The sequence below is a fragment of the Hevea brasiliensis genome, chromosome 15, assembly GCF_030052815.1.
Source record: "Hevea brasiliensis isolate MT/VB/25A 57/8 chromosome 15, ASM3005281v1, whole genome shotgun sequence".
NCBI lineage: Eukaryota > Viridiplantae > Streptophyta > Magnoliopsida > Malpighiales > Euphorbiaceae > Hevea > Hevea brasiliensis.
In genome coordinates this window covers 61,395,769-61,411,153 of record NC_079507.1, presented here as the reverse complement: position 1 = coordinate 61,411,153, position 15,385 = coordinate 61,395,769, and the positions used below count along the sequence as shown (strand labels likewise).

Below are 15,385 nucleotides of genomic sequence, written 5' to 3'. Positions count from 1 at the left end.
ATTTAAAAAAAAAAAAAAACTTTCTTAAAAGTCACGTGACAAACCTACAACAACAAATAGGAAATCCCCACATGAATCAAAGTACCCCTCTTCTCGCGCACGCATACCCAACTAATGACGAAGTCATAATTATTATAATTAATTAAATATTGAAAAAACGATTAAAATTAAACGCTCACTTCCTTCTTCTTTTTCTTTTTCATTCCTCCGCCATCTTTTCCTTTTCTTCAGAAGGAGATCATGGGCATGTAGATCTACGCATTTCCATTTCCACAACTCTCACACACTACAATGTCTGCTTCTCAAACCCTGGGGGGTTCTTCGCGCTGCGGCCGCGTCCTCGGCCCTTCATTCGATAAAATTGTCAAGAATGCTGCTTGGCGGAAGCACTCCTTGCTCGTGTCCGCTTGCAAATCCGCTCTCGATAAGCTCGATACCATTTCTGATTCCTCTTCCAATCTTAATTCGCACTCTCCTCTCCTCGGTATCTCTCCCTCCGACGCTGAATTCCTTCTTCAGCCCTTAATTCTCGCCTTGGATTCCGCCTACGCTAAGGTCGTTGAGCCTGCCCTCGAATGCGCCTTCAAGCTCTTCTCTCTAGGCCTCCTCCGTGGCGAGATCGATACCAATTCCTCTGTCAATACTGTCGTTTCTAGGATGATCGAGAGTGTCTGCAAGGTATGCGGCATTGGAGAGGAAGCTGTCGAGCTTGCAGTGCTTCGAGTTTTGCTTGCTGCTGTGAGATCTCCCTGCGTTTTGATTCGCGGTGAGTGTTTGTTGAATCTTGTTAGGAGTTGTTACAATGTGTATCTTGGTGGCTTGACTGGGACCAATCAGATCTGTGCAAAATCTGTCCTTGCCCAGATTATGCTTATTGTTTTTACACGGGTTGAGGAGGATTCCTTGGATGTTAGTATTAAAACTGTTTCAGTTAGTGAATTGTTGGAATTTACTGATAAGAGTTTGAATGAAGGCAGCTCCATATATTTCTGCCAGAATTTTGTTAATGAGGTTATGGGAGCTAGTGAGGGGATTCCAGATGCCAAACTGTTGTTGCATAGTCCGTCTACAATAGTGCAGAATGGTAGTGATGACGGTCCCCTGCCTGTTGGTGCTGCCAAGGTCACAAATGGGAATGATAAAGAAGAATTGGGTGATAGAGAAGCAAATGATGGAGCTGAATCAGTTGGTGCTGGTACCAGGGGGAGTAAGATTAGGGACGATGGTTTTCTTCTTTTTAGGAATCTGTGCAAGCTGTCCATGAAATTCTCATCTCACGAAAACCCGGATGATCATATTCTTCTGAGAGGTAAGATATTGTCGCTGGAGCTGCTCAAGGTTGCCATGGGCAATGGTGGTCTGATTTGGCGCAACAATGAAAGGCAAGTCATTTTGAATTTTGAACTCCAGCTGCTATGTTTCTATCATCTCTTGTTTGTTTCTAGACCTGTTGAACTTGATATTGCTGACATTATTATTTTTATATTATCAATGATGCTGTTAACTATAAAGGCAATCAGTTTTTAATTGGATTAAAGCCCAATTCTGCCCTGTAATTATTGGGAGAGTTCAATTTAGCCCATTTTAACTTTTTATACAATTTGACTCAGAAGTTTCAATTTAAATTTAATTTAGCCCAAAAATAAAGAAAATAAAGAGATTGAGCTTCTTAATTTTTGGGCTTAAATCAAGAAATAAAAAAAATTTGGTCCCAAAATTAAAAAACTGAACTTTTTAATTTTTTATTTAAATCAAAAAATTAAGAAATTCAGCTCATAAATTTTAAGTTTTGGGCTAAATTGATCTTAAATTGAAACTTTTGGGCTAAATTAAACAAAAAGTTGAAAATGTGCTAAATTGAACTTCCCAGTAAGCATAGGGGCTAAATTGAGCATTTTGCCCTTTTTAATTGATAAATACAAAGATATAACACGCGCGCCCACACGGGAGGAGAGAGAGAGATGATAAGTTAGTTTGAACTGTAAAAGTTATGAATTTGACCCAAAAAAAAGGAGAGAGAGAGAACATGATGAATTTTGAATGGTAATCAGCAGCTCAAATCATGGTCTTGCTTATCTAAAAGCTTGGTTATGGGAAAGTAGCCTTTATTCTCTGCCAAAGGTCTTTTTCTTCAATTTAGAAAGAGATTTTTCAGTTTTACACAGACTACGATGCATATATTGGCATAGGAAGTGTGCTTGAGAAAGGGAAGGTCACAGAATAATTTTAATAAGGGAATTTTAATTCATTTAGTACTTAATAGGCTGTGGCAAATGTGCTGCCCAAAAAGATGTCTTGGTATTTCTTAATTGCTTAGGAAATTTTATATAGCCATTTTCCATTATTTTTCTTGTGGTATCCAGTCATGATGAGTGATTAATTGTGCTAAATTCTTTTTGTCTGCAATTTTTATATTTATTAATTTTTTTTGGTGACAACTTTAGAATGTAAAATTTTGTTCTACTTGTTACAGGTTTCTCAATGCTGTTAAACAATACCTTTGCTTGTCATTGTTAAAGAACAGTGCATTGTCAGTCATGGCTATTTTTCACCTTCAGTGTTCTATCTTTATGATCTTGTTATCAAAATTCAGATCAGGATTGAAGGCGGAAATTGGAATATTCTTTCCGATGCTCATCCTCAGGGTGCTTGAGAATGTTAACCAACCTAGTTTTTTACAGAAAATGATTGTCCTGAATTTTTTGGAGAAGATTGCTCAGGATTCGCAGATTATAGTTGATGTTTTTGTGAACTATGACTGTGATGTGGATGCTCCAAACATATGTGAAAGGTATTGTTCACGTTTGTTGTTACTCATTCCTATTGAATTTTTAAACTTGCTCCCAAATTAATCTTGCTCCTACTGACTCCACCCATTCTTTTTGATATTTCACTTTAATAATATTTTATCCCACTAATTTTAGATTTATCCCCACTGAATTTTTAAATTTACTCCAAAGTAATTGATATTATGTGTGTGTGTGTGTGTGTGTGTCTATATATATATATATATATATATATATATATTACCCGCACTGGCAAATATTTCTGGATTCACCATTGGCCTAAACCTTGGAACATGCTAATTTGGTGGATTCTATATATTTTTGTTGATGCACTCTATTTAATGGTGTTGATTATTTCTTTTGTCTTGTCATATGACTCATATCAAATCTTTGTGGTATTGTGTTAAAAAAATGTATTAAAACCCTTATAATTCCATCAGATATTTGCAGGATTGTCAATGGTCTTTTGAAAACTGCTCTAGGACCACCTCCTGGTTCAACCACAACTTTATCTTCAGCACAGGATATTACTTTTCGGCATGAGTCTGTGAAGTGTTTGGTTGGCATCATCAAATCGATGGGTGCTTGGATGGATCAACAATTGAGAATAGGAGAGTCCAATGTGCCTAAGAGCCTGGAGAGTGATGCTTCAAAGGAGAATAATTCAAATCCAAGTGGGGAAGATGCAAGTAGCCCTGATTATGATTTACATGCAGAAGTGAACTCTGAAATGTCAGATGCTGCCGGCCTTGAACAGCGTCGGGCTTATAAAATCGAACTCCAGGTTGAGTATTGCTTGACTTCCATGATGATTGTCCATTTATGATAAACACAGGGTGCTGATCTGTTTACATATAGTGTTTGCTCCATTTTACTTAAAATGAGGCCTGTTTCAACTCTTAGTAACAAGTCTATGGGCTAAATGCAGAAAGGTATCTCCCTATTCAATAGGAAACCTTCCAAGGGCGTTGAGTTTCTGATAAACACCAAAAAAATTGGTGGTTCTCCAGAAGAAGTTGCTGCCTTCCTGAAAAACACCACTGGCCTAAATGAAACCTTGATTGGTGACTACTTGGGCGAAAGAGATGAGTTTTGTCTGAGAGTTATGCATGCTTATATAGATTCCTTTAATTTTAAAGCGATGGATTTTGGTGAAGGAATAAGGTTTTTCTTGCGGGGCTTTAGGTTACCTGGAGAGGCACAGAAGATTGACCGCATAATGGAAAAGTTTGCAGAGCGCTATTGTAAATGCAATCCAAATTCATTTACTAGTGCAGATACAGCCTATGTTCTTGCTTACTCTGTGATAATGCTCAACACGGACGCTCATAACAGCATGGTGAAAGATAAGGTTTGCTTGCAGAACCTCTTGCCATTTATCATTGGCCCAGCAATCATGACTAGTGAGCTTTGCCTTCTCCTTATTTTTCTCTTTTTTCCTCCCTTGATGAGAAATATGCTTGCCTTTGATAGTTGTTGCCGACTTTCTGGAAAAAAGAATTGTTGATTTCCTTATTGATCTAGAGATATGGGTTATTTACAATAAGGAATATTTGTTTATAGGCCTAGTTTTTATGATCTTTTTGTGATGATTTAATCAAATTGATGTTTCAATTCCTGTCAATGACATTATTGACTTCATAGATATTTGGTGGTAAAATCTCATTAAATTGTGTTTGCTCTCAATTTCTAGTGTTATTGGAAAAATTTTTGAAAGGTGCAGTTGAACAAGTATAAAGAACATGAAATGAAATTCAGAATGTGTCTATAAATGTGGTACAGTTTTCTTATCCACCTAATCCATAAATAGGGCTATGCTATGGTTTATCTATGTATAGATAATTGCGGTTTTTACTTTGGTCTTTTTTAATTCTAAGTGTTCTGCATTGGGTGCATTTTAGATGACTAAAGCTGATTTCATCAGAAACAACCGTGGAATAAATGATGGCCAGGATTTACCTGAAGAATATCTGGGTACCCTCTATGATCAAATTGTGAAAAATGAAATTAAAATGAATGCTGATTCTTCTGCTGCACAAAGCAAACAGGCAAATAGCTTAAATAAGCTATTGGGTTTGGATGGTATACTCAATTTAGTCACTTGGAAGCAAACGGAAGAAAAGCCATTAGGAGCAAATGGACATCTCATAAGGCACATCCAAGAACAGTTCAAGGCAAAGTCAGGGAAATCAGAGTAAGCTATTTTGCAATGCATTTCATGGTCGACTATTTTCATAGTTTTATGGCACTTGTTTTGTTTGAATTGAATATGTTTTTCTTTTTTCCCTTCTCTTTTTTAAGGCTGAGATTTAGATAAAGAATGTGGCAATTTTAATCATTGGAAAATTCTATGAGTCTCTTTGGTATATTCTTTTAATATCGTATCTGTCCAATGATGTTGAATCTGAAAAAAGGACAGATTGAGAATGACTAATTCTTTCCCAGCCTTATTACCCTTTATATGATAGTTCCTTTGTTTTGGTTTCATCATTGTCTCCCATGTTGCTGCTGAAATAATAATTAAATTCTGGTGTTGCAGGTCTGTGTTTCATACTGTAACAAATGCAGCAATCTTGAGGTTCATGGTTGAGGTCTGCTGGGGTCCTATGCTGGCAGCGTTTAGTATGACACTTGACCAGAGTGATGATAAACTTGCTACATCTCAGTGCTTACAGGGTTTTCGATATGCAGTGCATGTTACTGCAGTAATGGGAATGCAAACCCAGAGAGATGCTTTTGTAACATCTATGGCCAAGTTTACATATCTCCATAATGCTGCGGATATGAAGCAAAAAAATGTTGATGTGGTGAAGGTAGGCATTCGTTTAGTATACCATTATTATGAGAAGGGGAAAAGAAAGAAAGAAAATATATCCTTTTGCCTTCTTGATTAGGAGTAACTGGACAAGCATTGACACTTTAATATTTTTATTAGTTGGTTAACTTTAATTGTATAACAGTGACTGTGCATTATTCTGAGTTGAGTTTAATGCATGTGCCATAAGTCTAGAGTTAGTATCTCTGCTGTTTTATTTCTGTTTTTATCATTTTTATGCAAAATATTTGACTTTGTGCAGGCAATAATATCAATTGCAATTGAAGATGGTAATTATCTTAAGGAGGCTTGGGAGCATATTTTAACATGCCTATCCCGAATTGAGCATCTGCAGCTGCTGGGAGAGGGTGCTCCTCCTGATGCATCTTTCTTGACTGCATCCAATGTTGAAGCAGGTGAAAAGGTATTGAAGTCAATGGGTTATCCATCTCTAAAGAAAAAGGGAACTCTCCAGAATCCAGCTGTAATGGCTGTTGTTAGAGGTGGTTCATATGACAGCACTACAGTTGGAGTGAATTCTCCAGGACCAGTAACAGCAGAGCAGATCAATCAATTCATCTTGAATTTGAATTTGCTTGACCAGATAGGGAATTTTGAGTTGAACCATGTATTTGCTAATAGCCAGAGGTTGAACAGTGAAGCAATAGTAGCTTTTGTGAAAGCTCTTTGCAAAGTTTCAATGGCAGAGTTGCAGTCCCCAACAGATCCTCGTGTATTTAGTCTCACAAAACTTGTTGAAATTACGTAAGATCATAAAAATTGCTACTGTCATATGAGTATGATGCTAAAATAAAGAGCTTTTGAAGTGGATTTAGTGTTCAAAGACTATTTTTCTTTCTCAAATCTATTGATTTGTTTAAGTAGTTCCATGAGGATTTTTATTTTCCTTTCCTTTCTTCAAATTATGTCTAAGGGAAATGTGAGGCTGGATCTCTTATCTGAATTTTTGCTGAAAATATTTTAGTCTCAGTCATGCAAATGATGAGAAATAGGAGTCTTTAATAATACCCGAATTGTTTTCTTGACAGGCATTACAATATGAATCGCATAAGACTAGTTTGGTCCCGAATATGGAATGTTTTGTCCGATTTTTTTGTATCAGTTGGCCTGTCAGAAAATCTCTCTGTTGCAATTTTTGTTATGGATTCACTGCGGCAACTTGCTATGAGATTCTTAGAGCGTGAGGAGCTGGCAAATTACAACTTCCAGAATGAATTTTTGAGGCCATTTGTGATTGTCATGCAGAAGAGCAGCTCTACTGAAATTAGGGAACTAATTGTTCGCTGTGTTTCTCAGATGGTACTTAGTCGCGTTAATAATGTAAAATCTGGCTGGAAAAGTGTTTTTATGGTATGTTCTAGTTCATTATTGGATTTCATGTTGCACATCTCGCTTTAATTGAATTTTGCAGATGTAGCCATGGATGTGGTCCTCAAAATTGAATTTCATGTTGCTTGTCTCTTGTTAAATTTTTATTCTTTTGCCAAAAATAAGTCTTTAAAATAGCTTTTTTTTTTTTTTTTTTTTTTATTCAAATGATTCCATACTATTCTTTGCTCAGGTTTTTACAGCTGCTGCAGCTGATGAGCGTAAGAATATTGTCTTGTTGGCATTTGAGACCATGGAAAAAATAGTGCGGGAATATTTTCCTTACATAACTGAGACAGAGACAACAACTTTCACAGATTGTGTTAGATGCCTTACAACCTTCACAAATAGCAGATTTAATAGTGATGTAAGCCTCAATGCAATTGCGTTTCTTCGGTTTTGTGCTGTCAAACTTGCAGATGGTGGACTTGTCGGGAATGAAAATAGCAGGGCAGATGATTCATCCACTCCGATGGTAAATGAGGTTGCTTCAGATATGCAGGCCTTCATTGAAAAAGATGATCATGCATCTTTTTGGATTCCATTACTCACAGGTAATCTACTTTTTAGGCAAGATTCTCAATGAATGCTATAATTGTTATGTAGCTTTGTTGCTAATAGAAATGCAACTGGATTCATTTTATGATACCATTCATACTTTTTTGTGCACTGAAATTCTTTGAAAATTTTGTTATGCTCTATTTCTTTTCATTGTATAACTGCTCGCAAGCCCCATGCCAAAAATGCCTAGCCTTTATCAGTGCCTGCCATTGGATACAATTCATTTTGGAGATTCAATTTATTAATGTTTGCGGCCTTTGATTTTATGTCTTGTAGTCTTGTCTCCCTTTTCCATCTGTGTTGCTATAGGAATAGAACTAAGGTACTTTTGACAGCACTCAAGCAGCTCGCCAGATTCTTGTTCTCGCTCTAGTAAGCCCTAGTTGAACTTCCACACTTTAGACTCCCTTCTTTAAATCTGAACACATAAACTCATCATTTAATTGATATTTGCCCATCAGTAAAGCATTGATGGGTAGATTTCTCAATGTATCCTTCATTACACTTCCTTGTAATGTTGCTTTATGTGTTGTTACATTTGGTGAATAGCCCTATCTTTCATTGTAATTATGAAGCAAAGGAGGGCAGAACAGCCTTTTTTTTATGGTGTGAATGTCAATACGTCTTTGTAGTGTATACTGCCTTGACTCCTGTTTATTTTTCTGAATTTAAATATCTTTGTGCTATTGTTTCAGGACTATCAAGACTAACATCTGATCCCAGATCAGCCATTCGAAAGAGTGCTTTGGAAGTGCTATTTAACATTCTCAATGATCATGGTCATCTTTTCTCACGATCTTTTTGGATTGATGTTTTCAACTGTGTTATTTTACCCATATTCAGTAATGTACGTGACAAGAAAGATAATTTTATTGAAGATGGTCAGCATTCACCAACTTCACCATCTCCACATCATGAAGGAAGTGCATGGGATCCTGACACTTCTGCAGTGGCAGCTCAGTGTCTAGTAGATTTATTTTTTAGCTTTTTCAATATAGTAAGGTCTCAACTATCAAGTCTGGTATCAGTACTGACTGGATTCATTAGAAGTCCCATTCAAGGGCCTGCTAGCACTGGGGTTGCGGCCTTATTGCGGTTAGCAGGTCAACTGGGCAGTAGACTTTCTGAGGCTGAATGGAGAGAGATCTTTTTAGCTCTGAAGGAAGCTGCTACATCGACGTTGCCTGGTTTTGTAAAGGTTTTAAGAAGCATGGATGATATTGAGATGCCTAACAGCTCTGAATCTTATGCTGATGTTGATATCTCTTCTGATCATGGCTTCACCTACAAGGATCTTGAGGATGCCAATCTCCATACCGCAGCTTATGTGGTTTCAAGAGTAAAGAGCCACATTGCTGTGCAACTACTAATCATTCAGGTTCTCTCTCTCTCTCTCTCTCTCTCTCTCTCACACACACACACACACACACACACACACACACACACACACACACACACAAATATCTCCTCTGTGGCATTGAGAATTCAAGTATGATAGTGTTGCTAGGGGAGTGCAAAAATGAATGGGCATTATTGTGATAATTAAATAAGGGTAATAGTTCAAAAACATACAATGTGGTTTAGACATTGTTGACTTTGGGGGACTTTTTTCTTTTTTTTCCTTTTCTTTTCATTGTGGTTTTTATTTGTCATCACTTAGTTACAATTTTAACTAATATCACCAAAATTATGTTTGCATAGAATTCATATGGTGCAAAACAATTTTATTATATGACAATAAATGTTCATTAATAGTATTTTTATATGCCTAGGAGAAAAACATTTATATATATTCTTTTATCATAAAATTTTATTTGAGAAGAAAAAATAAGTGTTAATTTGCATTAATGCAAGGCATAGTTGGCCTTCATTGTAATTTGTAGGTGTCACATGGATAAAAACCACACAGGCACCATAGGAATATTATTTTAATGGGTATTAGCCAGGAATGGTACTAGGTAACATATGCGAATCACAAGAACTAGATTGACGCCCTAAAAAAAATCTAAATTGAGACGAAGTTAAAACAAGCAGAGAAATGTGAGTGTGTAACCTTAACTCAACTCAAACTCAACTCAACTAAGCCTTTATCCCAAAAATTTGGGGAGTGTGTAACCTTAACTTAAATATATATATATCCTATTTTAACTAAATGGTTCTTCTGTATAATTTATTAGTTGATTTGGCAACTGCATGTTAACCCTAATCAGAATAGTAGTGTAATCATTATTATATTACAAATACAGTTGCATCCAACCAATATAATCTAAGGGTATTGGCATGTTTTCTCATAAGTTTTTGTTTCAGGCTTCATTGACTGAAATGAAATGCAAGTCTAAACCATTGATTATTGAAATTACTAAAAACACAAATGGATAGCACTCAGCAATTTTACCTGTACTATCATTCTCACTATGAGTTTTAGTTTGATCCTGCTGCCTGTGATTTTGTAAATGTGTTAATTTGAATTATTCAAAGAGAAGAGGTTTGTTGCTATCATATGCAATGGATTGCAATTTTAACAATGTTATTTTCATTGCATAAATTTACCCCAGGATTTATACATTTATTTCATCGCCAAGGGGAAACTTACCTGTACATAAGTGGTGATATAATCAAAGATTAACTCAGTTGAATTGACTACAAGAAAAATGAAATTGAAAAGCTTTCAACACGAAATTACCATGGAAACACATCATTGTTGTCGGGTTGTGCATGAAATTTTTGTTACTTTTCCTTCATATCAAGATTTCAATGCATGTGCTGAATCTCAGGTTGTAAATGATTTGTGCAAGGCACGCCTACGATTCTTATCAGCAGCCAATGTTGGAATTCTTCTTGATATATTCTCATCCATTGCATCACATTCCCACCAACTGAACTCTCCGATTATTCTGCTGAAGAAACTGGAGAAAGCTTGCTCTATACTGGAGCTCTCTGATCCTCCCATGGTTCATTTTGAAAATGAGTCATACCAAAATTACCTGAACTTCCTTCATGATTTGCTAGTGGATAATCCATCCATGTCTAAGGAGATGAATGTAGAATTGAAACTTGTGGAAGTATGTGAAAAAATATTGCAGATATATCTGAACTGTACTGCATCTCAATCTACACATCAGAACACCGATAATAAGCTAGTTGTACACTGGATTCTTCCATTGGGATCAGCCAAAAAGGAAGAATTGGCAGCAAGAACTACTTTGCTTCTGTCAGCTTTGCACATACTGAGTAATTTAGAAAGGGAGTCCTTTAGGAGGTACGTTTCTCGATTCTTTCCTTTGTTAGTAGATCTTGTGCGGAGTGAGCATAGTTCAGGAGAAGTACAGCACATTCTAAGCAACATTTTCCAAACATGTATAGGCCCAGTACTAATGGGATGAAATCATTACTTTGGTATGACACAAGAGGATATCCTCATCAAATCTCATTTTTGGATCTCTCTAATTATCTGGAGTATGAGCCTTGATATTTTTTACTTGAATCAATTGTTTTTGTTATATGCTGAGGCTGGAAACCTTCTTCAGCTATGTAAAAGAATGTCCTTGTAAGCATCCCATTGATATAAGATTGATCGGAATAGCAATAATGATAAACTTTTTGGTTCTTGTCTTCAACCATAGTTGATTAATAGTTTTAAGATGCCAAAATCTGTCTCTGTGTTTGGGTCTGTGCAAGAATGAGCATGGTCTTGTGATTTGCAGTAGATGCTCATGATTCGAGCATTACAATGCATTGAGTTGTCATTCTATATTTGGGTTTCTCCAAATCCAAATCTCAGCATCAATGATGTGTTGAAAGGTATAATGTTGGATATGACCAAAATAAATGGGATACTGTTTTGGACGTTCTTTTTTTTTCCTCCTGGAAATTGGCTTGATTTCAATACATAATTCAGGTGTTTGGAGTGGGCCAACTTTTAATTGCTTTTTATTTCATTTTTTGCATATTTTTTAGAATTGAATAATGTTTATGTATTATAATAATCATTGTTGAAGCCAAAATTTGAAATTTCTACTGGGTTTGGGTGATTAGCTCTATTCTTCGACGAATGGTCAAGCAAGAATGCAAGGTCCAAAACAGGAGCTCTTTGTTTTAGACAAAATGAAGTAATTATTGCAAATCCTGTACCTGGATTTGTTTTTAGTTGTTTCCTTTAACCGTTTTGAGACTACTACTGTGTACTCACCCAAATGAGCCCTACCTTCAATGCAAACACATAGGATATCCCACATCCACAAGAAACGACAATTTTAGTGAAATCCATAGAGTTGGAAGTCTTTAATCTCTAATATTTAACATTTCTTATCTATTTAGACAACTTCGATGACCGTTGAATTAGCATTTGCTCGCTTTTATCCTTTTTTTTTAATTAATTTACTTATACCAAACATTGTTGTTTTACTCGTTCATATTTTGTTTAATTTATTTTTTGCAAAAGAGTTATATTGACTAACCCTTTTGGAGTTCTATTTTACTTCTTAAAATTCATGAATTTTAGTTAAAAGACATTCTATATATAGTAAATTAATGTAATTTATTTATATTCCAGAAAATTGGGGAAAAAAATAAAGAGACTTATAATAATTTTACTAATTTTTCTGTCAATTCTTTTTTCGTTTTTTGGTAAATTGAAAGTACAAAAATGGGTAAGTGGCGAAGTCAAAGTGATGGATACATTAGCATTATATGGTGGATGGTGGACACCCCGTTCCGTGTACCTTCTCACTCGGCTGTATAATTCTTCATCCTTTTTGGTTTGAATGCGTATTCTTCCGTTGACCCACTCCTTCGACCCTTTGTTTGGATGTAGGGAAAGCACGAATAAAAAAAAAAAATTGTAGAAAATAAGAGATTTTCATTTTTCTGTATTTTTAAAAAATATATTATAAAAATAATGAAGGAGGAGGGGAGAATAATTTTATTTTTTATTAGATATTTTCTCTCTAATTTAATAAGGAAAAAAAAAGAAATATATGAAAAGTATACTTTTATTTTAAAATTATATATATATATATATATATATATATATATATATATATATATGAATAATAAAAAAATTAAAATTATAATGATAAATTCATAAAAATATAACTATTTTCTTTTTACTCCCTCTCTTCCCAAAAAAATATAAAAATAAATATATTTTCTTTTTACTTTTTTATTTTCTATCTATCCAAATTAATATATATATATATATATTCTTTACTTTTAGCCCTTTATTTTCCTTTCCCTTTAAAAAATTACCAAAACACAGTGCAAGTGGTCAAATGATAACTGAATATTTTTATTATATTACTATGAGCCTCTTTTTTAATATACTTCAAGGAAAAGAGATGTCATTATTTATTAATTTTAATATTTTAAATTCAAAATTTTTAATTATTATTTTTGTATTATAAGGCAACATTCATAATTTCATATCACTGAATTATATTTTAAATAAATAAATATATATATATATATATATATATTAAATATAATGCCTTTATCTATTTCATAACCACGTAATTTCTTTTCTTTTTAGTTTTTAATTAAATGAAGGATTTAAATTTGGAATCTCCTCTTTTTTTTTTAAAAAAAAAAAAAAACAAAAAAAATTCCTTTATTAGTTATGGTTTGGATGAAATTTTTTTTAGGGGAAAATAAGATCAAAGTTGACATATAATCAAAAGTGTGAAACTTTATTAAAAAATAAAGGATAAATTGAATATAAAATAAAATATAAAAAATGAATCTATAAATTAAAAAGAAAATTGCAGTGGCATAGTCAAGTTTGGCAATTGTTGAATTTGTCACTTCCAAACAATGACTCCTTAACTCCCTCTAATTAATAATGAAGGTCTTCATATCTATTATTCTTAGTCTAGTTTAACCTTCTTAATCAACTATTAATTAAATAATTATTTAATTAATTGTTGAATGAGTTTCCTTTGCTAGCTACAACCCATTTCAATTTGACCTAAAACATCAACATTACCCAGCTTACAAATACTTATATAATATTATGTCATGCATATTACATGTATATAAATTATATATGTAATTAATACTTAGAAGCAACTATCATTTTTTAACAAAAAAAATAATATGCAAATTTTATTTACTCTGTTTGAAAATAAGAATTTTATAAAAATTTAATTTTTTTATATAAATTTTCATATTTAGAATGAAAGAATTTAATTTTTTAATTTAAAAAAATTCATTTTAATTTAATTAAATTTTTTTATAAATAATTTATTTCAAATGAAGCGATTAAGATTGAAATAATGATGATTATGAGAGAAAATAATAAACTTTTCATTATTTTAAATTATTAAAAATAAATTTCCTATATACATTTTTATTTTATTTAAAAGAATTTTCACCATACATTAAATATTTTGATCAATTAATGAATCACATAATTAAAGAAATAGTTTTCCAATTATGCACATCATGTGTGAAGATTTTCAATTATACAAATCTATATGAAAATTAATATAATAGCAAAAAAAAAAAAAAGTCTTTGAAATAGCCTCATTTTCTTATAAACAAAATCTCAATCTCAATGATGCTTTTCCATTTACAATTACAATCATTCTATCAATTATTACATATCTATTTTATTAGTAAGTTATTAAAAAATTAATTAATCTAATTAAAATTAAGAAAATTAAAAAATAATTTAAAAATTTTAAAAAATAGAGAAATAAAACACTAAATAAAGAAAAGAAAATGTCACATTTTTTTTATTTTAAATTTAATATGAATTGATAAATACAGATAATTTTTTTGGACAATTGCCAAGCAAAACAACGTGGTTTGCATTTCCTCTGCTCATGCCCTCAGGAGAACAGCGCCATTTCCCGAGGATTTTTTTGTCCTTTCCACACCATATCGAATGAGTATGACATGCGTGTCCATGCTAAGGTGGCATTGAAGAAAATTATATATATATATATATATATATATATATATATATATATATATATATATATATATATATATATATATATATATATATATATATTAGCTCATATATTATAATTAGGCAATGTTAGTGCAACAATCTCATTAAAATATTTTTAAGTTATTTTTTAATAAATAATTAAATAAATATAAAAAATTAAAATTTGTTACTCTCACATATAAACATTTATAAAGACTTTAGGGAAAAAAAAATTTAATAAAAGCATTGAATAAAATTTAGTTAGCACATTAAAAAAAATATATATTTATAAAAAATGTTAATAAAAATTAATAATACTTAAGAAAATTTAATGGGTTGCCTTTGGATAAAATTCAATTAATATTTTATTATATTAAAAATTTGAGTCTTATTAACCGTCCTTCTTATTAAACAATTCATAAACTTCATTATAATTATTTAGTGAGATTAACGTATACTTTCACCTAAAATTTAAAGGCAAAAAAAATATTTGAATACTCAAATTGAAATTATATATATTTTTATTAAATAGTGCAATCATTAATATTATGGTAAATTTTTTTAAGTAATTCTCATTAATTTTAAATACTAATGTATACTATGTAATGCTTGCATTAAAATAAACTAAAAATAATTAATTAGTTTCTAGAAAGAGTTATTACTATGAATTTAAGACAAAAAGCAGGAGCTTTACCTAAAACACAAACACCAAACATAACGCTGCCCATCTCAATAATAAATTTAATTATGTCTTAAAAAATAATAAATTTAATTATTTTCCGAATTTCAACTAGAATTATTTTTCTGTGAAAAAAACAACGAAATCACGTGCCACACGCAGTCCTTGCGCGCATTTTACTGCGTCTTCGTCAACAGCCTCTCCCATCTATTTATATATCTCTT

At 32.7% G+C, this 15,385-nt stretch overlaps 1 protein-coding gene across 2 annotated transcripts; it reads left to right on the top strand.

Moving 5' to 3' along the window:
- Positions 1 to 185: 185 nt before the first annotated feature.
- LOC110632294 (brefeldin A-inhibited guanine nucleotide-exchange protein 1) lies at positions 186 to 11,168 on the top strand. 2 transcript variants are annotated; one of them, XM_021780457.2, is made up of 11 exons: positions 186 to 1,382; positions 2,474 to 2,791; positions 3,237 to 3,570; positions 3,715 to 4,137; positions 4,688 to 4,980; positions 5,326 to 5,599; positions 5,864 to 6,366; positions 6,651 to 6,972; positions 7,184 to 7,544; positions 8,247 to 8,929; positions 10,326 to 11,168. In XM_021780457.2, exons 1-11 carry the CDS (start codon positions 292 to 294, stop codon positions 10,932 to 10,934), a joined length of 5,211 nt encoding a protein of 1,736 aa, XP_021636149.2. In that variant the 5' UTR covers positions 186 to 291; the 3' UTR covers positions 10,935 to 11,168. The 2 variants fall into 2 exon arrangements, with proteins under 2 accessions (XP_021636149.2, XP_021636150.2); XM_021780458.2 differs by lacking the exon at positions 186 to 1,382 and having other exon boundaries at positions 2,613 to 2,791; positions 3,227 to 3,570.
- The last annotated feature ends 4,217 nt before the right edge of the window (positions 11,169 to 15,385 follow it).

Excerpts from the sequence above, each read along its gene's own strand:
- LOC110632294 (XM_021780457.2), top strand. The coding sequence starts at position 292 with ATGTCTGCTTCTCAAACCCTGGGGGGTTCTTCGCGCTGCGGCCGCGTC. Across the intron at positions 3,571-3,714 it reads CTTATAAAATCGAACTCCAG|AAAGGTATCTCCCTATTCAA; the intron begins GTTGAGTATTGC and ends GGCTAAATGCAG. Across the intron at positions 8,930-10,325 it reads TGCAACTACTAATCATTCAG|GTTGTAAATGATTTGTGCAA; the intron begins GTTCTCTCTCTC and ends GCTGAATCTCAG.